At 39.6% G+C, this 26,717-nt stretch overlaps 1 protein-coding gene across 1 annotated transcript in view; it reads left to right on the top strand.

Moving 5' to 3' along the window:
* Positions 1–26,717, top strand: part of schip1 (schwannomin interacting protein 1) — a 217,629-nt gene that overhangs the window by 39,403 nt on the left and 151,509 nt on the right. Inside the window, exons 3-5 of the mRNA XM_079246890.1 lie at positions 20,631–20,695; positions 20,864–20,935; positions 21,242–21,377. Of these exons, the coding sequence (XP_079103016.1) occupies positions 20,631–20,695; positions 20,864–20,935; positions 21,242–21,377 (273 nt within the window). The remainder of the gene's footprint in view (positions 1–20,630; positions 20,696–20,863; positions 20,936–21,241; positions 21,378–26,717) is intronic.

Genomic DNA, 26,717 nt, shown 5'->3' with positions numbered 1-26,717 from the left:
GGCAGACAGACAGACAGACAGACAGACAGGCAGGCAGGCAGGCAGGCAGACAGACAGGCAGGCAGGCAGGCAGGCAGGCAGGCAGGCAGGCAGGAAAACTAAGTCACTGTACAGTTTTTATACCTTGTTTGCTTCAGAAGGCTGGAAAGGATTACATTTCATTTCTGGACATAATTTTCAGTCTTTGTTGCATCCCTTTGCAAGTGTTTCAGACCTGACAAATATAAGGAGTGTTCAGTGTTTTAATTTTCTTGCAGCTTTCATTATTTTCTCTAACCTGAACTCCATCTTTGCCTGTGGCTCCTGAGTTTTTAGGTTAAAAAAAAAAAAAAAACCGAGAGGAAAGAAAAAGTGAGAAACTAATTCAAACTTTTCAAACTGTTAGGATTGTTCAGTTCTCCCCCAGTGCTTTGACACATATGGGTGTTGCTGTTTTTACCTTTGTTGTTCCTGTTTTGTTTTTAGGCAGTACGCAGAAAGAAACATTATAAGCATGTTGAATAAAGTTGACCTCATTTAGACGGGCTGAAAATCCCTTTTTTTGTCGTTCACCTTGTTAATTTTTTTAGGTCTTTTTGTCCTCATTTCCTCCCTCTTCATCCTTTATAGTTCATCTAGCTGTTCGGTTATCTCGGTCTGCTTTGAGTGTTGCTATAGTAACTGCTCTAAGAAAAAAGCGCCCCTGGTGTCAAGCTGCAGGGGGGCTATGAGACTGAAAGATTTAAATAAAAGTCAGATTGGGACCTGCTCGAATGCTGCATGTGGTGTTGAAGCTGAATGCACACATGTAACCATGCTGATGTTTTCCAAACACACCAACATGGTATCAATAAAATCAACAGACTATGAGAGTGTAAAGGACATTAGCATGTGCTTAATATAATTAAATGGCTGTATGATTTTTGAAAAAACTGTACTTTTAAAGTTTTCCTGTACTCTAAAAAAGAGAAGAATCTGTCCGTATATTTTCGTACACATCTATGTGTGTTTGAGCATGTGGGGGTGTGTGTGAGGAGGAGGGCTTAAGTCTGCTGTTCATTTGCCTCATTTATTTATATGGGCTGTTTCAACCTCTTCCCTACCTGTCCATCGCTGCTTTGCCTATTCCTTGTCTCCCCTGCCTTTTTAGTTTGACATAACACAACAGTTTTTCATGACTTCTTCTCCTTCCTGCACATCTTCTCTCCTCCTGCTTGGCTGTCCTCCTTGCCTCGGCTTTAACTTTCTCGCTCTCTCTCTCTCTTTCTCTCTCTCTCAAATATCCATTGTCTTTTCCTGTCTGCCTCCAGTAACTGACAATACCCATTCATCTTGTGACATCATGCTACTTTGGGCTTTCTACCTTTTTTCCCTTTTTCTTCATTAAGATTTCCATTATACTTTTCTCTCTCCTTGTCTTATTCAGACTTCCTTTCATTTTATTTCTTCTGATGACAATCTCTCTGTTTCACTTCCCCGCCGTCGTCGTCGTCTCACCCTGACTCTGTCTGCACTCCCTCAGTTTCTCTGTGGCTCCCCTGGCTCACAGACTCACGGTTTGCCTCTATTAGTATTCCCCCAGGGTGGCTAGACTCCACAACGTGTCATGTGTCCCCTTACCAAGAGGCAAACAATAAAAAACACAATGTCTCTGGAAACCTAGCAGTGCTTTTGCATGGAGGAGAAATTAGAAGAAAGAGGCTGTCAAAGGGGAAAATTATTAATTGAATAAGACAAAAACAGGTTTGGACACACAAATTTGGTCAATCATACATATATGGAAGACAACGAAGACAGACAGAAACATCCTGACTTCATTTGAGCAGTGAATATTTGCTTATTTTCTCCTCATGAAAAGTGGTCAGCTCCGGTGTCTTGCAGGAAATCACGTGTTCCCGCACAAATTCACTGATGCACTGCAGAGCAGCTATGAACAGGCTTTAGATGTGTAACAATATGCAGCAGCCGCTGCTGTAAGTTATTGTACATGTTCAAATAGCTCCAGGCGTATTCTATTTAAACAAAAAGCAATAAATGTTAATGAGTAATTGTTCTGGCAGAAGATTTGTTTTTGCTACATTGCCTACCAGCCCCGCTCTGCTGATCTCATTTACTAAAGCCTGCCTGTGACTGACAGATTGTCTCACAAATTCACACCTGACAAGTCATTTCTACACTTTTCCATAAGCTTACAGAGATTCGAGAGATGGCTTTGCCAACAATTACAAACAGCGGGAGCCTCAATCCTCCATCCTGTGCAGCCTGTTCTCATAAAAGTCTATTAATTTTCTTTCTTTTTAAACTTTTGCACAACATTTCCGTTTTAGTACATTTGGAGGAGGATCTTCAGCTGTTTTAAGCCCCTACTGCTAACATATTTGCCATGCTAATTTATCAACATGTTGATATGCTAGAATCAAAAATGCATGAGCACAAATTAAATCACGCCCTGAGAGAAAACGCTGTCTTTCTCTTGTCATATACCCATATGGCCAGCAGTTGTTTGCTAATGTTCATTCATTCATTTTCTATACTGCTCAAACAAATTCAGGGTTGCAGGGGGGTGGAGCCTATTCCAACAATTTGCAGGAGAGAGTCGAGGGTACACCCTGGACAGGTCACCAGTCAGGTCAGAGAGAGAATCAAGTTCAGTTGCATACAGTTGCAAACAGTCCTCCCAGGTTAATTTTTCTGAAGCAGTTGGATTAGTTTGACTGTGTATTTGGTCTAAAGAAAACAATTTTGCAAATCAGTTAAAGTAATTTAAGACAAATGCAAAGCTGTTAACATGCAAAACATAAAAATCAATTTATGTATATTAGAAAGATTAAAGGGACCGTTTTGGAACCTTTGATACAATTTTTTCCTTAAAAGATAAACAAGAAAAAGAACTAAAAATAATTAACAATTAAACACAGAATTAAAATAAACTATTCCATACCTTTTTTTTAGATATACTTCATTGATGGCATTTGTGCGTGACTGCTTGTGTATGTGTTTGCTGTCAGGTGTATTTTTCTCCTTGCAACTGCACAGTGAGAGCAGATACGCCATAGGTTTTTATTTTTCCATGTACGCTCTTCCTTTCGCCATTGTTGTCTAAACAGTAGCCGACAGTTTGAACCCTGAACCACTTGTCATCTTGCAAGATATTCATGTCAGAAAAAGTCCAAACAGATTAGGTCATCCATGTGTTGATTTCTGTCACTTCTTTGGTAATTTTGACATCATGCATGTGTATTTGTACTATGAGACAGTATACCTGGCGGATAAGATAAAAAAAAAAACAAAAAAAAAAAAAAAACATGCATAAACGTCAATATCAAGCATGCACTCAAAGTCTTTTTTTTTTCTTATGTACACAAAACCCGGCCAACCCACAGAGAGGTAAGTCATATAGTGATATCTGGGTCTGCCTGCCATGTGACGGAATTCAGCAGCATGAGTTAGAGTGAGGAGGAGGATAAGGGAGGGGTGGAGGCAGGTGATGTAAGACTGAGATAAAGAAAAGATGGCTTAAAAATACAGAATGTAAAAACAGAGCATTGTTACACACCTTCTCTCCAGAGGGTAAAAGATCACTCCATCTTTGTTTGAGACACCTGAAAGACTGACAGTGTCCCAAACGGTCCCTCCGAGCTACACGCAGTGATGCTTCTGAACTTGTGCATAAATGCCACTTACACAAGCAGACAAAAATCCATCTGCATGTCTGCTGCAAGAAGCCTAATACCTGCACAGGGTTTCCAACTATTACATGAGTTTGTTATATTGTTTTACCTCCAAGAGGAACGTGAAGCCCTGCGGTGAGTTAATAAGTCTGAGAAAAAGGAAAGAAAAACAGACAGAACATTGTTAAGGTGTTGTTTGTATCCAGCAAATATGTACCATGCTATACTTTTTGTCTAATGCATGCACACACACACACACACACACACACACACACACACACACACACACACACACACACACACACACACACACACATGACCTTCTGTGGGCACCTTGGTAGACAGGTGGCGGTGCCATTGTCTGTTGCTAAGCAATTACCAAGTCCATTACCCATGCCGCGTGCCCATACTGTGTATTTTCCTCGCTGTGTGTCTTTGTTCCATCTGTGTGTGTTGATAAAAATGTGTTGTTCAGGTGTTTTCCTGCTATAATCAGCTTTCTGTTGGCTGAACCTTTTAGTACCAAGCTCACATTTTTAAACCTTTCGGAGCAAGCTTTTAGTTATGTAACATCTAGCATACACCTTTATCTCCTCATTTCTTATGATTCCACCGAATGCTTTGGAAACTAAGTGAAAATTTAATCAAGAAATATTATGAATTTGAGAGTTTTAATGGATGTTTTGGTGATGTTTAAAAAGTATCACCAAATATGTTTCATATCCTGCAAATTCAGGGCAAATATATGTTTTTAAAGACATGTGGAGCTCATTAATGTTTACAGATTTATGCTTTGATCCGGTGATGAGATTATTTTTGATGTCTTGAATGTTTGATTCATAAAAGGCTTCTTAGAGTGCTGAAGCAAAGCAACTTATTATTCTGTGGTTTGAATAGTAGATGGATAAACAACGGCAACTATGCAGCTGGTGGGTGTGTGTCCTCTGCACTGAATGAAGAGGAGCTCCAAGCAAGAGCTGTGGCTGATATGAAAATAAATGCTCTGACCTGAAAGTATTGGGGGGGCAGCCACAGTTAACATCTTCATGGTAATTGATTCTTCTTAATTCTCCTCATTATGTTTAAACAGCTTATCTAAAGGTCACCACAGGCTCTTGTAAACTCAAATAGCCGACATTACACCAGATAAATTATTCTAGACTTTGCTAAGGGATAAAATCATTCCCTCCTCAAAGTAATGGCTTCAGAGTGAGATATTAGATGTTTTCTGAATAATTACACTTTAAATAAAAATTGAGGACTTTTTCTGGACATTTAGGCTGGCAAACTAGAGCAGTTTGCTGAAACACAATAAGCTGCGACAGAGATTTGGCTCAACAAACCTTTGACTGGGGCTCCACCAATCACAGGTCTGGTGACTCGGTCCTTATTTCCTCAGTCAGCGTGTCAGTTCTGGTATGTATGTATTCCTTCTATAGAACAACCCCATTTAAGCCTTTATGCATCCATTGTTCTTTTATTCTTACCAATTGTTCTATAGAATGCACCATTTTTTGTTGTTTCTTAGAGATTAAGAAGTAAGATGTGGAGTTATGTCCCTGCATCCAAGTCCAAAGCATTATTTCACTTCGTGTGTGGTCACATGCCCATTGCTTCTGTGTGCAGCCTGATATATGACACACTAGCTAAATGCACCAGCATGTAGGGCTGTAAATAACTGGAAAGCTATTAGAAAAGGTTAGACAGCTGTAGCTGGTAAAACACAGCGCAGTCTCCGGTGTGAACAGACAAAATAACCACCTCAATGCCATACATTTACACTCATGGATATGCAGACAGATGGTCTGATGAAGAGACACAATCTGTGAAACAGCTCCTCCCATCCACTTTCAGGCATCCTGGAGGAGATCAGATTGGATTGTATGCTATATGAAAGTCAAATACCTTCCACCCCTAATACTCAGCCTATTGAGAGAACCTTTTACTTATCCAATGTAGATATGATTGGTACTTTTATGCAATTACAACTCCCCACTGTTCAATTTAAACCCTTCTACTGTGACAAAAAAAAAACAAATAAAACATTGAGGCAAAGGGCTTTACCACTCTTTCTGAATGCTATATTTATGCTTATTTTAACTATGTTTTTTATAAGAGTAAAGCATAAATAAATGCATTTTTAACTCACTTATTTAAATGATTTACATTGTAGCTTTAATAGCATGCACACAGGAGACTGAAGGAAACATACGCATTTACAGGCTTCACTTATTTTCTGTAATTATGAGTTTACTGGTGAACTAATTTAAAGCTTTAATTGAGTTTGTTGTTTGGTGTTTTTTGTTTTTTTTAATATATATATTATTTTACAGCTTAAACAGCAATAAAATATAATTTATGCATACGAATGCATTTCTTAATACATTTATAGTTTTAAGCTATATTCAGGGTTGAAAAATCCTCCATTACAGCTCTTCTACAAAATGTCATAATCAGAGCTGATGTAATTTTTTTTCATCGCTTTTGCACTGACTTGAGTTGTGGTTTGTACATTTAACCAGTATTAGTGTGAGATTCCATAACTTTTATATGTTTTGTGACACAACTTAGGCTTCTTTATATCTCTGCATTATGTTGTTTCCACACTTTTAACATGCAGTTCTGTCAGTCAAAAGACAACTTTGTCATCAGTTGGCTGGCTTGCACATGTGCCCATCCTGCTTTCCTTGGGTTAGGTGATTTACGGTTTAAAACTCTTGTATGTTTTATTCAGATGTGGGAGGAAGTCATTCCTCTTTTCTGCTGCTTTTCCACACCTTGCATTAAAGCACACGCTGTAGCACGAGTGCAGATAATTAAAGGTAGATTTAAAAACCAGCATTGGCGTATGTTTAGCAGATTATTATTAGATGCGGCGTGTTACGGCTGCTGATGAGCAGAGACTACCAACTGAAACAACATGAAAGGCATCGAGACTGAAACATGCAGAAACTATCCTGGCAAGTTGTGTCGGAACTATGGAGTAGTTTATTGTGAGTATGCACACTCAAAGTCAAGGTCACCTCACTAGGCTGCATTCCTCTCCCTGTTGTCAGCTCACATGCTGACAACTACACATATACATGTGAGCAGAAATGGAAATGTGTTTGCCTGCCTCTGTGTTTATCCTTTTTTTTTATTATTATTATTTGCATTTGCATGTGCATCTGAATGTGTTGGTTCAGGTTAGGTAAAAAACAAGCTTGTGGATATGCATTTTTGAGCAGAGTAAATGAAAAACTGTGTGAATATTCATCAGCTGTGTAGTCCTGACAGTTACGCGTGTACCTGTCACTCAGAGTCCCAGGTGTCCACAGTTACACATTCACACACACACACACACACACACACACACACACACACACACACACACACACACACACACATCTTCAGTTTACCAGTGTTTATTATGCAGTGCCTCTGCGTAGGAATAATTGTGCATTTTGCGTTTTTATTCCTGCTTTTTATTCATGTTTATACAAATGTGTTTGAATTCATATTAAAGCAGTATGTTTGCATAGTGTGGGGGATTACACTGATTTATTTACCACATCTGTCCCTGAGAGTCATCATGTAGGCTGGATAGACTCCAGCTTGTCTCCTCTGTGTGTTTATGACTTCAATTCGACAGTCTCATGGCAGAGCTGCCAAACTCTGCTTCAGTTCCACGACAAGCTCCGGCCGGAAAGACAGGTGCACTAAACGTGACTTATCCTTCACCTCAGTCCACGGCAACTGGACACTAATTGAACTTGTGTTGTGTTCGTGTGTGTGTTCTCCTGTGTGGGTGCGCATGTCTCTACAGTTGAAATGCACTTTGCCTCACATGTGTTTATGGAACTAATTTCAACTTCAGTCTCCTCCTGCGATCCGGAGAGCAAAGACTCGTGTGGTAGCTCAGCGTGGAGCCGTAAACACTGCAGGTGAAATGGGGCTTGGAAAGCATGCAACTCTCTGTGAGCCCCTAAGGAATATTCAAATATTTTTGATTTTCCACAAGATTGGCTACGAGTGATGGGCACTACAAGAAAATATAAAAAGAGAAAAAAAAAATCAAATTTTGAGAGTCGCGCTGAGGAGGGAATGTGGATTCTTCAGTCAGCCATGGCAGGGAACAAGCAGATGGTTCACAGAAAAAATGAAGATACTTGTAATTTGCATAAAGGGTCTAACCTGTTATTGCATATCTTTCATCTCATTTACTCATGTTTGTTTGTTGCAGCAGCGCGTTAACTGCTGTGAGTGTGTTTTTGTGAACTTGAAATGACACAACACTGTATGAGACATGCTGGAAAACAACCTGGTTGAAAAAAAACACAAGAATTTGATTATTTTCTCAAATAATAAATAAAATCACAGAACAGGATAAAATAAACAAATGTAGTTTATTTCTGACTCTATGTCGAGGAGAGGCTGTTGGAAGAGGATAATGGGATGTTAGGAAAGTGCAGACTTGGGAGTTCTTGGCTTCCTTAATGAACTCTAGTTGACCTTTATTGGAGGAGAAAAATATTTTTGAACGCGTCTCGTGTGTTGTGCCTCATCCAGCATTGTTACAGCATCTCCTGCAGTGATGAACCCAGTTATAGTGCAGCCATCGAGTCGGATAGCTGCAGTGTTAAAGCCACAAGCAGCCTACTATTCTTAGCCCAGGCAATCACAGAACTCTCATTATTACTCAATAGGGCGGAGGCATGTAAGTCATCATCTCTCATCATCTGCACAGCCCCCGGCAATAAATGCTCACTCTGAAACTTTGCACATCCACACACACTTGCTCCTAATGCTCATTATCTATTTCTGTACCAGATATGTTTTTATGAACAAGGAGGGCCAGCAGTAGTGACTGTAGCTCTGCGGTCAGTACAGATAAAGCTCTTTGTTTCACATTCTCAGCTGTGGAAAATGTATTGCTGTGTTTTAGATATTATGATACTTAAATTGTGCTGTAATTATCATCTGCTGTGGGGGGAAATGTCTGGGGATTAATGAGATGATCAGAAAGAAGAAAAAAGATGGGACTCCCAAGAAGACAAATGGGTTATAAAGCACTTGGTCACATGCACAGAGCTGATTACTTGATTTCATTTACCATTTTGTGGCTCAGTGTAAAAAAAAAGTTAGAATTTGATAAACACTGATTAACAGCCATGAGAGAGAAGCTCATTTTGTTTGCCCATTTGTGAAGGATCACGTTGCTGGAAAGGTGAACAGGGAGAGGCTAATGTGTGAGTATTTGTGTGTAGATGTATGTAAACTATGTGTTGACACAGTATGTTTGCAGCTGTTGAGGATACAGTCACTAAACCTTTACATAAAGCAGAGGTCAGTGTGAAAAATGGTGGAATCTTTCCTAATTCACTATTTTGTATATGTCCCTGAGATATGTGACATAGCTGAGGTACAGGTATAAATGTTGTGTTTTTTGAGGATTCTGAAGCACGTCTGAAAACTTAGCAGTTCCTCTGTTGCTATAATCCAGTTATCTTGCTGTCCCTAAGTTCCCTTATGCATTTCACTCCTAAATGTTATTGTTTTATGAAATTCATGCATCAGTTTGAATAATGCCACCAAGCAAAGGTTTTTTTTTTTTATTATCTGAAATCAGCTTACTTTTGCTTATGATATGTACATTATGTATTTATTAACTTATTTTTTGTATGGTAAAAAAGGAATAACAATAACATTATTTATCAAACCTTTTACCTGTTAACATGAAGGCTTCGTGCTAAACTTGACAGAGGTACTTTTTTTTTTTACATATAACTCAACATTTGACTGTTAAGGATTGTGTTCTTTATTGACAAAAAGAAATAGCTAGAAATCAATACAAACATATACAGTTGTGCTCATATTTATTCATACCCTTTCATTAAAGAAGGAAAAAAACAGCTGCCTGTAAAATAAGCTGAAATTGACTAAAGTAATAATAAATAAAAAATTTTATGAAAATCTATACATTATTTTCTAATTTTGGTTTAATAGAAATATTTTTTAAAAAGCAAATATATTTTATTGAATATTACATCACTCATAAACCAATATTTTGTTGAACAATCTTTTAATGTTTCCGCTACAGTCAGGTGTTTTCTGTTCCTCTCAGTCAGACTTCTGCACCTGTTGACAGGTATTTTGTCCCACTGTTCAACAGAAAAGTGCTCTAAAATGTCCAGGACCAATTTGTTTGTTTGTTTGTTTTTTCTTTCTTTAACTCAAAAAAATAAAAAAAAAACAGTGTCTTATATTACTAAATTATACTTTTGCAAATTTTTAGTTATTGTGCTTTTTTAAGTCTCCAGTTATTTGAGTGACTGTTTAAATTCAGCCTTTTCTTTAATGTAAGGGTATAAATACAAGCCTGTATGGTTAAAAAAAAACAAAAACTTATATGTCCAGTCTCATTTCTTCATTGGAAGACTTCTTAAGGGTAGCAGAAGTGGAAAACTTCATTAGGACGTTTTAATAAAGAGGATCTGTGAAAATTAGACCACATTTACACTTAGTTAGGGTTTGGGTCTCTAATATTGACAATATAGCTGTTTCAATGTTTATTTTTGTATTGTTTTAGTTGTTTTAGGAGCTCAAAATTACTATGTCAGTTTCAAAGCAAGCAAAGCAGCAGCAACAAGAGAAGAAAGGTGCCACTTCACACAAACCAGGGAAATGACAACACTGATAGCACAGAACCATCTGTGTCGGCCTGCTGCCTCTGAGCCTCGTCTACTGATCTGCAGCAAGCTTGATGTGAGACTTTTTAAACACCTTATGTCTTGCTCTATCTCTACAACTTAGCCTTACAGGATTTAGATAGCAATACTTTTAGATAAAAAAAAAAAAAATCGTAAGATCTCCGGATTTATCTGGGTAGTTCAGAGAAACTGAATCGGACAGGTAGAGATAATGAGAAAGAAGGCCTGGAGGAACGAGAGCTACAGCACCCTTCCTCTCCTCCATCCTGCTCCCTGTGTCATGAGTGTGTGTTTGTGGGTGTGTTGGACAGGCAGAATGGCTTGTTTATGGGCAGATTAATTGCTTTTATGGCCTTGTTTCTCCCTCTGAATGGTGCTGGGTGTTTTAATGAACACCCACGCTGGCTGCCCTGCCAGCCTGCTATACCATCCTGCTGCTGATTTTTAGAGCGTAGCCGAGCTTTAGCTAGAGCCCGCCACAGCTAAGTGCCTAATGTTCACTTCATACCCCAGCACAGGTGACTGATTTAATTTGTGTGTGTATGGCTGTCCACCTAGCCTTCTTAAGAGGCTCAGCACAGGTGGGTGGTTCCACCGGAGGGCTGAGGGCGACCGGCAGTTAACTGGAGTGTGACTTTAATCATTTCCTGCTGAGCTGAAGAGATGTAACCGAGGCTTTCCGCGGTGATACTCTGCAGCCATTGACACAGAGATTCTTAAAGACTTTTAAAGATGGAGAAACCGTTACTGTATATCTTTGAGAAAAGGTGAGAGGGACCATTTAGTAAAGACGTTAAAGGAATTAAGTCTCAGTAAGCACATTTAACACATTGGCTTTACACGGATCAATTAAAAATCCAATAAAATCTCCACTTGTTTTTTTTTTCCTCTGCTCTTCCCTTCTTACCTCTTCACCTCTGATCACGCATTGCTTCTTTCTTTTCAATCCTGTTCTCTCCTTTTGTCTTCTTCTCTATTACCTCCTTCTCCTATTCTCATTAATCACGTCTGCAGGGTTTCTTTTTCTTCTGATTTTCCACTTCATTAAGCCTGAAACAGCAATGGACCATTGCTAATGGACAGCTGCAGCTTTAACTCACAAATCCAACCTGGCTGTAACTGTTTGTTTGTCACACTGAGATGTGTTTGCGGATTCGGCACATGCACGTTCCCCACTAACGGATACAAAACAGGTTTTTGTGTTCTTTAATGTGGTCATTTGTTGGTGGTTTTTGCAAGCATTTGCATATAGTCAGCCATCAAATGATGCTGGCCTCTCCGTTCTGTTTCTAATTTGCAGGTTTACAGGTTTAACGCATTAGGATTAATTTGTCTTATGAAAGACACTCTGAAAGAAAAAGGCATGATGTGTTTTGGGTTTTTTTTTTTCCAGTGTGGAAGAACCTTTCCCACTAAGGAAACAAATTCAAGTGATGCTGACTGGGGGTCCTAACTTGGACTTGAAAACTTCACAGTTTCAGCTTCAAATAACAAATATAGCTTGTTTAATTCTGGGACTTGAGTTGAGATATGAACTGAAAGTTAGGGAAAGCTGGCAATGTCACCATTCTTCAATAAAAATGTTGAAAATGAGCTGGATTTCATTAAAGTGTGGCCTTTAAACTACTAAAGGACACACTGATATACTTCGGACCAATTCCTTTCACGGGCAGCTCAAAACACATCATTTCAAATTTAAGTCACAAACTTTATTCAATATATTTTATCGGTCTTTTACAAAAATTGTTCAGAAGCAAAATAATGTTTTATAGTGGATCATATCACCTCAAACAGAAAGCCCACAGGGAACTCATATCCCTTAGTCTGCATCTCTTTTACTACTCTTTCCTCTACTGCTTTTACAATCTTATTAAGCAACAATGCCGATCCTTCCATTTGACCATAATGCCCAATAAAAAATGACTTTATAGTTGCATACATTTACTTTCAGCTCTTTGCATATATATTGCTCTTCAGCCAGCAGTGTGATCGTTAGGACATGGGTGTTCTGCTCAGCTGCTGTGGAGGACACGTAGTATTGAGTAGTGTTGTAAAAGGGGCTGCTTTACTGTGTGTTTGTCCTGGCATGTTAACGGCTGGCTTTACAGCTCGGATTATGACCCACCAGGTAAGCAGGGAGTGCTAACTATACAGGGAAAACACTCCTGGGGGTGGAACAAGGACAGGAGAGGTCATAATGTGCATTTCCCCAGGATGTGCATGTTTCAAAAGGGAATCTCATTGTCATTTGTAACATTGTTCTCTTCTCATGTCCAAAAGCTGATGCTGTGGAACAAAATAATAAGTCTGACTGTCTCACCGCTAAACACTACAGTTGCATTATTTTCTCATCTGAAAAGACATAATGATACAACAAAAAAAGTCACCTTGCACTGAAGAATCCGTAGAATACACATCTTTTTTCTTTTCATTATTTTTTTTTTCTGTTGGCTCCCTGTTCTGTCTTGAAAGTCTCATTGCTGCTTTTTATCTGCTCACTTGCACCACTAACAGATGTTCACTTGTATAATTGTGCTTTACAAACAAAAATACTTGTTATTCTGCTGCTGCAGATCTCCTGCAGTCAGTGATTATTTCCACACAACTACTATGACAACAGACGCAGACAGCATGAACAGAATTTTAGTTTTCTCTACAGTGGAGCTGTGACCGCTCCAGTCTGACGCTACACAAATGCTTCGTCTGTCGCCTCAAATGCTAGTTTTTTTCTGTTATTGTGTGACCACTAATGCATATGTAGTATCTCATTTACACTTCTGCAAATGGCACTGTCCACTGGCTTGTTCCTGTCCATTTAACGCCACTCTGACACTGCAGGTTCAGCCTTTCATTACCTTTTACCTTCCCTGTCCATTTTCAGTAATGTGACAAGTACTGTGTCATTTAGTGCAATTAGTTTGATGCAGTAGCAATGTGCTGCTTCGCCTTTTCTCCGTGGTGGAGTTTTAGCTTGCATGACTGTCTTCAGATTATCATCCTTCTCTTATATCCTGCAGCATGTCTCTTCTCTGTCTGTAGCGCCGTCCATCATTAACCTAACTCCTAGAGCAGAAAGTGTGAGCATGAGTGTGCGCAGGCCAGCTCTCATTGCAGGGTTACTCTGGAACAACATTGCCAGTGTCTGGACACCAAATCCCAGTGGACACTGGGAAATCTGCACATATGCACATGCAGATACATACACAGGTGTCATAAAACGCAGCATCTAGCCAATAGTGACTCGGAATAACAGCACCTGTTCTCACTTTTGCCATCATTCCCACACACAAACATGAGAAAAGTGAGGGATTAGGATGTGGGAGAGATGGGAGAGATGGCTCCGGCTGGCTAGGCCAAAGGACCCCAGGGAGGCTTGACTGATTGAGGCTGCTTCCAAGCCCTCTACACAGCCATTGTGTGTGTGTGTGTGTGTGTGTGTGTGTGTGTGTGTGTGTGTGTGTGTGTGTGTGTGTGTGTGTGTGTGTGTGTGTGTGTGTGTGTGTGTGTGTGTGTGTGTGTGTGTCTGTCTGTGTGAGAGAGGGAGACAGTGCACATATCATGGCAGATGGTATGAAGGTGTTTAAACCAGTTAGGGTACCATCAGTACTGGAACAGGTCATGACAGCTTTTTGGCTAAAAGGTGAGTGGAATAACTGAGCCTCAAGGTTATACCATTATAAGGCTGGGAGTTCCTGGTCAGCAAGATATGATCCAGGGCATGTAGGCAGGGGAAACAAATGTTTGCTTGGCTGCTTGCCTTTGCTGATTACTAAGACAGTTTTCCCGTTTCTGAACTGTAATACAATTAAAATCAGGCCTAGATTTATGGCAAAGGAGTAAAAACTTAACACAATATAGCAACAGAAATATTTGTGTGTTTACGGATTTCATAGGTTCATTTGACAATGTGTTTCATTTTGATCCACTGGTTTGTGTAATGTTGTGTCTTTTCAGCCTGCATTGCGTAATTTCACCAGTGCTACATTCTCAGCTGCCGATTGCAGATTAAAAAGAAAAGCAAACGAGTTTGTGCATTAACATTCGCTGTGTGCCAGCAATAATTGAGTTTGCCAGGAAAGCAAACACAATTGGTTAGACTTCTAATATGCTGGGCGGTGATGGAGAGACGAGCCGGAATCCGTTACCGGCTTTTCCCATAAGGAAGCTCATCAAGTATTGAACAGGAAAACCAGCTTTGACTTAAAGACCACGGAAAGAACTGCAGGACGTACAACAAGAGACGAGAACAATATGATTGCTTTTTTTTCAGGGAGAAAAGAAAAGAGTATAAATATTGATATAGAAGCAGAGTACTGTAATTGATTATGACTTTGTGTTTTTATTATCTCCTTTGGTGCATGTCTCTGTTTGCATTTGCTTCCTGTCTTTGTCCGTCACTCTGTCTCGCAAACTGAGTTAAGGAGGCATATAAGGAACAGGGTAGCTATTTAAATTATGAATGTGAGTCTTAGTGTGTGTGTGGATCACTTGGAGGGGAAAGGGACAGATTTCTTGTACAAGGAGGAGGAAGGCTTCTTCCCAGGAAGGCCTTTACTCGCTCCTCTGTTTCTTTGCATTGCTGGAGTCGATCCAGTTTAATATTTTTAAAGCCCGCAGGCTCTTCTTTCACCTCCATATTCTGTTTCCTCTGTCAGAGACAAATCTGCTTTCTTATTCTCCTCTCCCTTAATCCCTTCACCAACTTTAGATATCACCCCAGGTATGCTTACAACTATACCTGCTCTTTTTTTGTAACGAGTTGTTATCACTGTTTTTCTTGTTGCATGAATATTTAATCGTCCTGTAAAGTCTACGGGTTACATCAAACTGTTCATGCTATTGAAGATTTTCTATTGTGTTGATGGGCTCAAATCTGAAACTGATCCACAGATTGTGGAAAGGAAAAATAAAATAAAGGAGATAGGTTAAGATATGATCAAGTGCACTTCCCATCCAAGACAGAAGTCGTCCAATAAGACTTTGTTAGATCACTGGTGTTGACTTTGGCTCACATTTTGTATGGTATGACTTGAATAAGAACCTAGACCTGACCAACAGCAGCGGTCCCAGATCATAGCCCTGCCCCAACAGGCTTAGGCACAAGGCATGATGGCTGCATCACTGCATTCGCCTCTCTTCTTACTCTGATGTGCCCGTCACTCTGGAACAGGCTAAACATGGTCTCTTCAGACCACATGACCTCTTCCATTGCTCCAGAGTCCAGTCTTTATTTTCCTTAGCATAGTGAAGACTTTATATCCATTTAGCCTCACTAATAAGTGGTTTTTCTTGAGGCAGTTAATTCCCAGTTCATTTCAGTTCACTTCTGATTGCATGCGTGGAAAATGTTCTTCTTTTCACGAGTAAACAGCGAGTTCTCCTGATTTGATTTCACTGCTGACAGTCATTCAACTTTTTGTTTTTCCTGGCCACATTTCTTTCCCGAAATGATGATTACACCTCTAGTTTTTTTTTTTTTTATAATGCATTATTGTAAAGTTTACAACCCAATTTCTGTCATTTCTTTTCTTGATGCACACTAATAATTCAGCGTGGTTGCAATAGAAATGTTGTGATGGACCAGCAACGTGTCCAGGGTGTACACCACCTCTCACATGATGGTTGCTGGGATGGTTGCTTCCCCACAAACCATAATTAGACTTAAGCAGTATGGAAAATGAATGAATGTGTAAGAAATGAGAAGCTTCTCATTGCATCAGTTCAGGATAAATAACTTCCAGAAGCATATATCTTTGCAGTAATTATCCAACGGGAGGCTCTATATGGTGAAATTTTTTCCCCTTTTGGACAAACAGGGCATTTCAAAAAACAAAAGCTGATGATGAATATAAATGGCACAAAATGCTAAAAACATAAAAACGCTTTGGATGTTTTGGATGTTTTCTTCTCTACAATTCTGCTGCCAGGTCCAGTCATTATAGTCCTGTTACAAAACATGTTATGTGTATGTTTTTAGGTGCAGTGAACAACTGATAATTGGCAATTTCATGTCTAGGGAGAAACTTTGTTGGGGGGGGTTTATAACAAAAGAACTTCCATTTGTTCTTGTTATAATGTGTGCCTTAGACATACAGAGTGCAAAGAAAAAGGAGGACAGCACTCCTTCCTCCTCCTTCATGCAAGAAAAGCTTTCTAACTGATTTTTTTTCTGCTGATAAAGGAGAAAGAAATTCACTATCATATGTGACCACGTGATCACACTTTAGTGGAGCTGACTGTCTCTATAGTAAGAGAGAGAGAATTGGGTGATGATGCCCTTGTAGACGCAGAAAAAGAACATTCACCCTCTACAGAAAGTGCATTGATCATTTACATATTGGTAAATCCTGCTAGAATACTTAATAAGACACAGTTGTTAAGATGGTATTTTTTAGAAAAATTTCTCAGCTAAATATGTACTGAATCAATGAGCAACCTGATAAAAAAAAAAAAAAAAAAAAAAAAAAAAAAGATCGACTCCAGTAAAAAGAATTCACTGAATGATACTTTAGGATTAAAGTGAATGTCCTTTTACAGTAGCTTCATACAAAAGGAAAAAAGTCTTCCTCTTTCATCAGGGTGACCTGTATATAAAATGAGCACTGAATGGATCTGGCCTTCTTAGAGACCTACTTGTTGTAAATTTCTCTCAACTGGGCCAGACTCAGTCCTCCATTCTGACTGACAATCCTGTCAAGCAAACTCTTAATGGCTCTTTGGACCATAAACAATACAATCAGCTAAAAAACATCAAAACGAAATTAATCTTTACTATGAAAATATATATATATATGGTCTAATATATAAACACACTAGCATTGCTCTAGCACACACACTCATACACACACACACACACACACACACACACACACACACACGTACTGTACATGAATAATGAAGTCATTTGTCTCAGTGTGATCAGATCATTTTTTCTTATGTCATCTCTTTTATGCATTTCCTCTTATCCGTCTCCTTTAGCTTCTACTTGTTTCTCAAATTATAAAGTTAATGAAAAATTATTGATGAAGAAGAAAAGAGGTGTGGAAAAAGAGGTGTCATTGAAAGAGATATGTTGGAAGAGGTTTTGTTGTCTGTATTAGCCTTCTTTAACCCCATTTCCTTTCTTGTTTTCTTATGTCCATTGGGTTCAAGGTCTTCTCTACATCACCATCTCCTCTTCATCCTTCTCTCTGCACTGTGCCTGACTCTACCATAAATCCCCCAACACACATTTCTGCACATACACAAACATATATACACACCAATCAATACACGGCTGCTTGGCACTGCCAAAGCCCAAAATGACTATAGATTTTCTGTCGACTCTGCCACTAAATTATGCAAACCTTTGGTTTATGTTCCGGTGCTTTTTTGGCAATCTTACTCTAGAAATGGGATGGTCAAGTTGTCCTCCGAGGTAAACATGAAATGATACGGTTACAAGTCTGGATGGTAGAAAGGAATAGTTGTGTAAAGCACACTCAGCTTTTGGTTTGATACACAATAACTGCAAAATGTATACTGCTGTAAATTGTTAAATCAATAACGTGTATTAAGATCACAGTAAATGTCTTGCTGAGGTCAGGATTAAGTCTAAGTGGTGAATAAAGTGTTCCGGATATTGGTGTTGGAGCACACACACACCTACACAAGGGTGTGTAATGAATATTTAACAAAAACAAAAAAAACAATGATAGAAGGCAAGGAAAAAATCTGAAGTTAAGTTTTAAATGCAATATTTGAAAACTTAACGTCGTTTTTCATACGACAGATAAGCTTATGAAAGCAACCATGCATGTCTGTATCATGTAATCCTGTTCTATTCTATTCTATTCTATTCTATTCTACAGTCATTTAGCAGACGCTTTGATCCAAAGAGACTTACATATGAGTGACAACTACACTGATCAAATTAGAATTTGATCAATTACAATTTGATCAAATTCTAAAATGCAGCCAAATAAAAACAATGTAAGAAAACCTTCTTAAAAGACAGAAATCACTACTATGCTTCCTGTAAACAGCCATTCTGGACCTTTAAAAAAAAAAAAAAAAAAAAGATCTATAGAAAACAGCCATATAGGAGAGCAGGCGGTTAAAATGAAGGAGAATGAACGTATAAATAAAAAACATATTTTGTCATGCAGCTTGTTTATTTATGACAAACTATGCAATGTTTTTTTCTTTCAATCACGCTCAGATTCACGCATGAATCAATGCATTTAAGTCAAAGTGGTGTCAAGTGGCATGCTCAAGGAAACTTTGCTTCAAAAAAAAAAAAAAAAAAAGCCAGTAATTAAACCACTAACTTTTCTTCCCAATTAAGCTACATTCACCCCAAACATAACAAATATGAATCCACAAAAAGTAACTAATTAATGCAAATAAAGCCTGTAATACAGTTGAGTTTAAGTCAGGACCTGCAGAAAACAGAGATACTTCTATGTAGAAGGTTTTGCTCATGTGTGTGTGTGAGAAAGTAGACAGATTTACGTGCATCTGTATGTATGGGTGGCTGTGTAAGTGTGTGCTTATTTCTGAGGTGGGCTAATAGTTTGTCTGGCCAGGCCTGTGATGAGCCCATCAGTAACTCTAAGGGAAATTGAAATGATCGGCTCATTCAGTCTCTCAGCCACTCCATTACCCAGAACATCACACACACGCGCACACACACACACACACACACACAGACACACCTCCTGTCCTCATTTACTCCTCCTGGTTCTCCTTCATTATTACCTTCTCCTTCATCCATCTGTGTATTTTCCCTTTTTTCTTTTTTCTTCTAGATCTTTATGACTTAAAATTATTTTGGTCATATCAGTCAAACTAAAAGGGTTGGATCCTTGTTTCATTAATTTTACGTCTCATTTCTGCCATGCCTGCCTCAAAAACAGACTTTTTAAGAAGTTTGTCTGAAAGTGTTTGACTAAATGTGAGCGTGTGACATTGATGGACAGTGTAGGAGACATAGACCACTGTCTGTTGATGGAAGCATCACGTTGGATTTGTGAGGCTGAGCTGACACTCAGAAGTGTTCAATAGAGGTTTGGGTTTCACAGAATCCACAGCTGAGATGAATCCTGAGATGCACTTATGCTTTCCCCAAATTTCCTTTGCTTCAAAAAGAAATGGAGAGAACAAGACAGACAGCAAAAGATAAATAAAAATTAAGTGAATAAACATCGACTTGAAGCAATCATTGATCACTTGTCAGAGTACTTGATTTTTGTTTAATGAGCTGTTTGCAGAGTAATGAGAAAAACACAGCCTGCCACGCGGAAACAAGGCATTTTTGTTGTGCTGGTGTGTTTGCATCAACTGGTAACTCCGTAAAACACTTTGTCCTCATCTACCCGTGGCTACACCTCAAAAGGCCTCTTTTTCTGAAACATTTATGGGAAGTATTCTCAAAACAGAATTATAAATATTAAACACAAGGGACAGATACATGCAGTTACCACTGGAGGAGCCTAGAAGCATTTACTTTATGTCATAATATATACAATATTTGCTGTCTTTATTTGTCTTTCTTTACACTCCAATCTGCTATTTAATGCATGCAATATTGTCTTTCATGTATAGGCCACTTTATGTTAATGAATCTAAACTAAAATCAAATAATTATGAGTAATTTGATTGTGAATGTAGTATAACTATACTGTGATGGAGGCTGTAGTTGCTTGGTGCCCTGATGTGACCCTCTTGGCTCATCAGGAAGAAATGCTCCACTTAAACTTTGCTGCTCCTTTGTAATTGAGTTAGTCTGCTCAATTATGTAGAGGCAGGCCTGTCCTCATTACACAGTGCTATTAAAACACAGGAATGGAGCCGAAGGGAGGGGAGCAGCTTGCGATGAATGGAAAGGGGAGCTTAGTCATTTTAGTAAAAGCATAAAGTTTTACTGATCTGTCTTCAAACTGTCCGCCACGTATGTACAACGATGCAGTGGCTACGTGAATGATGTCCTTCTGTATCTTGTCTGCGTTGCCTCCAGGCAGAAAGCATGGAAATTTGCTACGGCAGCAGATGCGAACTTCTTTCATAGCTTAGTTCACCGACTTTACAAGAAAGCCTCACACTGAGCCAAAATGCTGCCAATCCACTTCCTTCGGGGGCCCCTCGGCTCAGCACAATGATAGCACATCTTTCACACATCCATTCATACTTTCATGCCCAAAAAAACTCCAGGGATCCCCTTTGGAGTCTGCATCACATCTAAAATGCAAACTGCCTTCTAATTTCTGACTTCTTGACTCCTTTGTTTGTCCCTCTTGCCTCGCTCATCCAGGATCAACTGACGAGCCTCCACAGTGGCTACAAGCATGTTAATGATGAAGGTCTCCAACTGCAGAGGTGGGTTAGCTCACATGCATATGAAACAAGAAATGCAGAGAGAGAATAAGCAGCTTGCTCCTGTGCTTCTTCAAATACCCTGCACACAGGACACAGGCAGACACAAGTATGTGTGTGTGTGTGTCCTCTAAATGTCTGCTAATCTTTATTCCCTTTTCTCCTGCCCAGTAATCATCTGACTGTGGACCTAGACAATAACATCAATATCAACCTGCCACCTATTGAGACCAAGGTGTTGATGTGAGTGCATCTTGTATCTATGAAAGGACAAAAAAGGAGAAATTCTAACATTTTCCACCTTAAACAGCATAAAGTTCTCACAGAAAATCCCCTTTTCTTGAACTAATTAACTTGATATACAGCAATTTAAAGTCTCTGGAAGGGGGACGATGTAAAGACATTGTAAATCACTGCTGCAGGTAGGGGGCAAACTGGGATTTACTGGGGGAAAAAAAGTACTCTTTTATTTTAAAATGAGCTGGTCTTTCAAGAAGTTTAAATCATCATCCTCACCTGTGTCTTTCTCTTCATGCTGCCTCCTCTCAGCATCCAGCGGGCTTGGCGTGACTTCCTGCAGAGACAGGAAGTGGAGAAAAGGAGCCCCTCCCCACCCTCACTCTCCTCCTCTGACAAGATGAGCATGTCAATCAGCATGATGACCCTGTCAGATGGCAGCACCCCTGTAAGTCATCCTTGCGTCAAACATATTTTCCATAGGAATATTAGCTAAGTGGAGGACATGACGTGTCAAGAGTTGTTAATGTCTGTGAAGGCCGTGTGTCAGTTGATGCGGGTGATGTCATCCTTCTCAGAAAGTGGATAAGGAGGACTGCTATTGGACACATGTTGGCTCTATGTATGTGGTGTAACTACAGGGAGAAACAACGGCTTTTGACGTACAAACCTGAGTTTGGGTGTATGAAGTGGAAAAAGCTGCAAAACTTTATACATACTGTGATGAAAATGTGACGACACTCACACCCAGGTGCGATTTGTTTGTGGTACTGAAGTTGTTTCTGCAGAAAACACAAAAGAGATAATGAAGGAAGCACTTAAGCTCCCTTTTTTTTCTTGATATCAAGTAAATTGGTATTAATGCTTTGGGTCATTATCCTGTTTCATCACGCAGCCGGACGAGTTTCTCTTCAGCTTTAGGATAAATGACATCTTCAGTAAATGTTTAGAATTTCCACATTTGCAAAAATAGTCACAAGAGATTCAAACTGGGTGGTTTCTTTTGTTCGTCCTGTCATGTATGTCACACCTATTCAATGATTTCTATTTGACAGATTGCTGAACAGGGCCGTTAAAGAGCCTTATTGAGTCATTTAAGCTTTAAGGTGTTCAGTTTTGGTCCTCTTGACGAGCTGGGCGTCCACTCCAACAAAGACAGCCTCGGTGGGAAATCACAGTGATTGCTTTGCCATGACTTCAAGCTTTATAAGCAGTTATTGATTTGTTTGTTTGTTTGTTTTACATCAGCAGAACCAGCTTGTATAAAGCACTTCAAAGTGTTTTTTTTTTTTATAAATAGAGTCTGCAAACTCCATTGTTTCACAGAGCAGACTTCAGGTTTTATAACTTCTATATAACTAAAGAAAATAACATTCCATAATAAAAACGTGTTTTTTGTGTTTGTGTACATTGACATAAATCTTAACAATTCCAGCTGGTTACTTTGTCTTGCCATTGTATGCAGTTATTGGTTGCTCTCTTTGTGGAGGATCTAACGGTGCATGTATTTACATTTCTGTCCAGAAGAGGGCAGCAACAGTCAGGTTCTTTCTCTATAATGCAAATCCACAACTGGTCTCCTTCAAAGACAAAATATAAAAGGAAGTGGTCTCACTTGCACACAGACCTACACACTTTATTAATTCAAACACACACTGAAATGGAAATCAGTGGAATAGCCATTCTCATTCAGTGCGACTTTTCATCTTCCATTTAACCAGACCAACTTAAATCCCCTGGATTTTCTCTGCTTCGTCTGTTGTGGTCATTATAATTCTATACTGACGTTGTCTGAAGCCTGCTGGCTGAATAGCAAGTGTTTCTCAACACTTCCCCACTAATCTCTGAGCCTGAAGTCAACAGGCAGGTTAAATCTCAGAGACGGCAGAGAGAATTGTGTGTATAAGCACGCTTAGCTGGTACTTGTCAACTCGCTGAAGGAGACTGTTTGGTTTGGATTCTTGTGGATAAAAGTGGTGTCAGGTTAGTTAGGAGTAATAGCAACAGTTCTGGATAAGAATAAAACATGTTTCAGAGCTGTCGGTTAACTTTTGCAGCGGGTGCTGAGTGTAGAGTCCGCGAAGGTTGTGGATAAAGTCATCAAGGGATTGTTTGCACACATGTGTAACACACATGCACATAAGAGACAGCGGTTTTGTTTGATATCCTTTGGGATTGCAGGGAAATGCTTAGCTCAGGGAGTTCGACCTGCTGACAAGGGCAGATGATCATCACTGAGAGAAAGAAACTGAGAGCAAGTGTGCATGCAGAGACCCTAAGGTCAAGGGAGACGGAGAGCTGCAGATGGAAAGCAGACATTATCTCACAGGTTGAATGTGCTGATACTGTGGATCTGCTCTTTTTCCCTGTAAGAAAGGGAAGCCCAGCCTCACCATTCATACGGCGTGATTTCACTCCTTTAAAAAAAAAAAAAAAAAAGTGACATTTGGCATGAGTCCAGTATTACGTGCTTCATCATCTTAACATGGTCTCGCTTCACACACTGTCTATTTCTGTGCACTCCTCATGTTCTTTATATCTTTCTTTTACAGCAATGCTTTTGCAGGATGAGACAGATCTGCCCTGTTTGAATTTCGAACACTTTCATTCCCATTGACCCAGCAATACATTCTCAGTAACACAGATGCACACGCTCACAAGAGATGGAGTCATATTTTATTGAGACCTAGTGATACAGAAGCCATCTCTAAAGTGATTGAATTTCTAATATTTGTGACTATAACATCAGTCTTTGACAAAAGCCTGCTGCATGGCGCTGGGTCATGTGCATACGTTTGTGTGCAAACACAAAGCCCAGGCTTTGTTCTGCTGTGCTTTCAAGAAGAATGAGCCTACTGTTCCCAGCAGAAGCACTTGCTTGACATGTGACTCAAAAATGCTTCAATGATCTTTCAGACTGTATCCTGGCTCATTCATTGCCATAGCAATCTTGCAAAACAGAGTAGCTCTGGATATCTCTTTTTATGATCAATTCCTCTCTAGCTCTATAGCAACACCACAGAGGGAGGCAAAAAATATAGGTTTCATTAAAAGGGGACCTAACAAAACTCAGGCTTTTATGCTCAGATATGAATCAGCTGTCTAAATTTTATTGTTTCATAATACTGTCCTGCATCAACACAGCCAGCAAGACCACCTACAAGTACGCACAAACACAAGAGTGAGGACACACACGCTCAGACACAGGCACGCAGACACACAGACCTCTGCCGCTTCAATTTTAGGCTGTCTGGAAGATAGATGTCTTTTTATTACCACACATCAATCAATACTGTTTGGGGACTGAGTGCATGTTTTCCTTGCAGGGGTTGCCTCTAAATTACTTGAGAAATGAGGATGAAAACAAGCATCCAGAAAGGGAGCTCAGAAGATCTTAAGACCAACACAAAAGTCTTGTTTTTTCATTGTTAAAACCACAAGACTTCATCAGAATGTAGTTCAGTTCTTAGTCTAGATGGTGAAGCTTTTGCATTGTGGGGAGAAGAGCTGTCCATCGCCGTGGTGCTGATTTTAGGTCAGTGATGTAGTAGCAGAGTTAAGACGCTAGAGGGAGGTCCTGCATTGTGATGGAAGTTGTGTTGCGCTGTCAGTAGAACTCAAACGATGATATCTTTGAAAACGCAGCAACCTCAGGGTCTCAGAAGCTAAAATGTTTAAGTGAAGTCTTGCTTATTGAGTTTATTTAATTGTATTTTATCATTTAATCTTTTTCCATTGAAATGAATCCGCCTGTGTCCTCTGAAAATCCAGCATCAGTGTTTAAAACCAGGTCAAAGCATAGACTGCAGTACTACTTTAGGTCATCAAGTGCAGTAATGAATGAAGTCGTTTTGTTTGTATACTTGCAAAAGACAAACATGTGTTCCCTCAAATATCTGTAAATGCATGTGAGTGTATTGACTGATGAAGGGCACAGAGGGGCAAATTAGCCCATCTGTCCTGTTAAGGTGCAGTGAGACTGGGCTGAGCAGAGCAGCACCGCCTTCCCTGTCTGCCAGCTGTCATGCTTCCCCGTCTCAGCCCCCTCCATCAGTACCCTCTCACCACATCCCTCCTCCTTTTTTTTTCTAAGATGTCACAGTTTATTTTTACCTTCCCTTTTCATATTTAATGTCTTTTTTTTTTGTCTTCCTCTTCAGTATATGCCTCTCTCTGCCTGTGTGTTTCTCTCTCTGTGTTTCAATCTGTCCCTTTATCACTCGCTTAACCTCCTTCTGTTCTCTTGGCTTTATCGGGTCAGGCAGCTGCTGCAGCAGCTGCAGCTGTGAAAGCCTGGTTGCAGAGATAAAATGGGCTTGCCAAAGTTTAGAGAACTTTGGTGGGGTCACTCTGTGCCACCTTCTTTATGTACAGCGCAGGTACATAAAGAAGCAGTGAGACATGAGACATTCAGCGATATTCCTCGACACCAGTTTAGCTCTCTAAGTTAACCTCTGGGGCTTCTTGGAGTTGTCCTGAAATAACCCCACTGGCTTCTTTGTAGCTGAGTCTAGTTCATCACCATACAATACATTAGAACTTCAGCAGATTACTGAGCCAGCAGGCTACACAGCTTGTGTCAAAGTATTTAACCCATCGTGTTGGTTTCAACAGTCTAATCCACTGCTGTGTACAAATCGTTGCTCTTTCGCTGGTACTAAATAATTCTAATCCTTGCACCCTTTATTTGTTCATTGCATGAACCAGCATTTCATTAATGTAAATGGAAGCAGCAGTAAAGGTCAAGGACAGGGTTCTTTCACATAAGCAGAATGCCAGCTGCCCCTTAGGCTTATTGCGCCCCCCTTTTGTGTTCCGTTTACAGCAACATTACAGTATCCTCTCCTCATACACACAGTCGAATTGAACATTTCTTTTAAATCAGCAGTCTCAGTGTGATTGCTGTCATTTCAAGGCAAATTCTACCAGAACATATGAGAAGCTAAATTCTCTCTTTTTTTATTTTTCTTTTTTCTTTTTTAAGACGTGACATATAGTTTGAAATGAATTTATATTGCAGCGGTCAATGAAGCTGCAAGCAACAACCAGTTCTTTTTTGGTTATGCTTTACTCACTCATGGATGGATTCCACATAAACCTCCAGTTTCCTTGCCGCTACCAGGACATGCAATTTCCTCAGAATTGTTTCAAGAGCCATAATATTATTCTTAATCAGCACACTGCCAGCTAAGTCAGCAGTCTGTAACATGCTGTCACCCTTCCAAACATTGCCTTTTCCCAGTAGCCCTTCCTTTGTACCTCTCCACTGAGGAGCAGAACATTCCTGCGTTGATTTATGGTAATTATGCAAATGAAACATCAGGCTTTGGAAATTAATGCTAACCCCCAGCAGACTCTTGATCACTTGAGGATGTGTGTAAGTGGAGCCAATGCTTTCCACAATCCTGTTACTGTAATACGAAGGACAGTGCAAAGAGCCTAGGTCAGGAGATTAAGGATTGGTTTGAATTAGTTTGGGTTTATTGAAGCTTCATAAGCGCAGTTCACATATTTAATCATTTCTTTTCATTAGGTGCAAATTAACTTAAAAAATAAAAATAAAAATAAAAAGCTCCCCACAAATGCATCTATAATCTGTTTTTACTCCTCAGCAGTAACATTGTGTCTGTAGGCTGCAGATTGACATAAACCCTCCTACCATAATCTCTCACCTAGATGAGATGTGCTGCATGGTGTCGGTGCAGGCATTGCTGTGCGGGGTCTTTGTCGTGTCTGAGTTGGGCCAGGCTGAGTGAGAGCTCTGACAGGAAGTAGGAGGGCTGCTGTG

Source organism: Telmatherina bonti (genome assembly GCF_933228915.1).
Source record: "Telmatherina bonti genome assembly, chromosome: 9".
NCBI classification, from domain to species: Eukaryota; Metazoa; Chordata; class Actinopteri; order Atheriniformes; family Telmatherinidae; genus Telmatherina; species Telmatherina bonti.
Note: the sequence above shows the minus strand (reverse complement) of the source record. Positions and strands in the feature narration are given on the sequence as shown.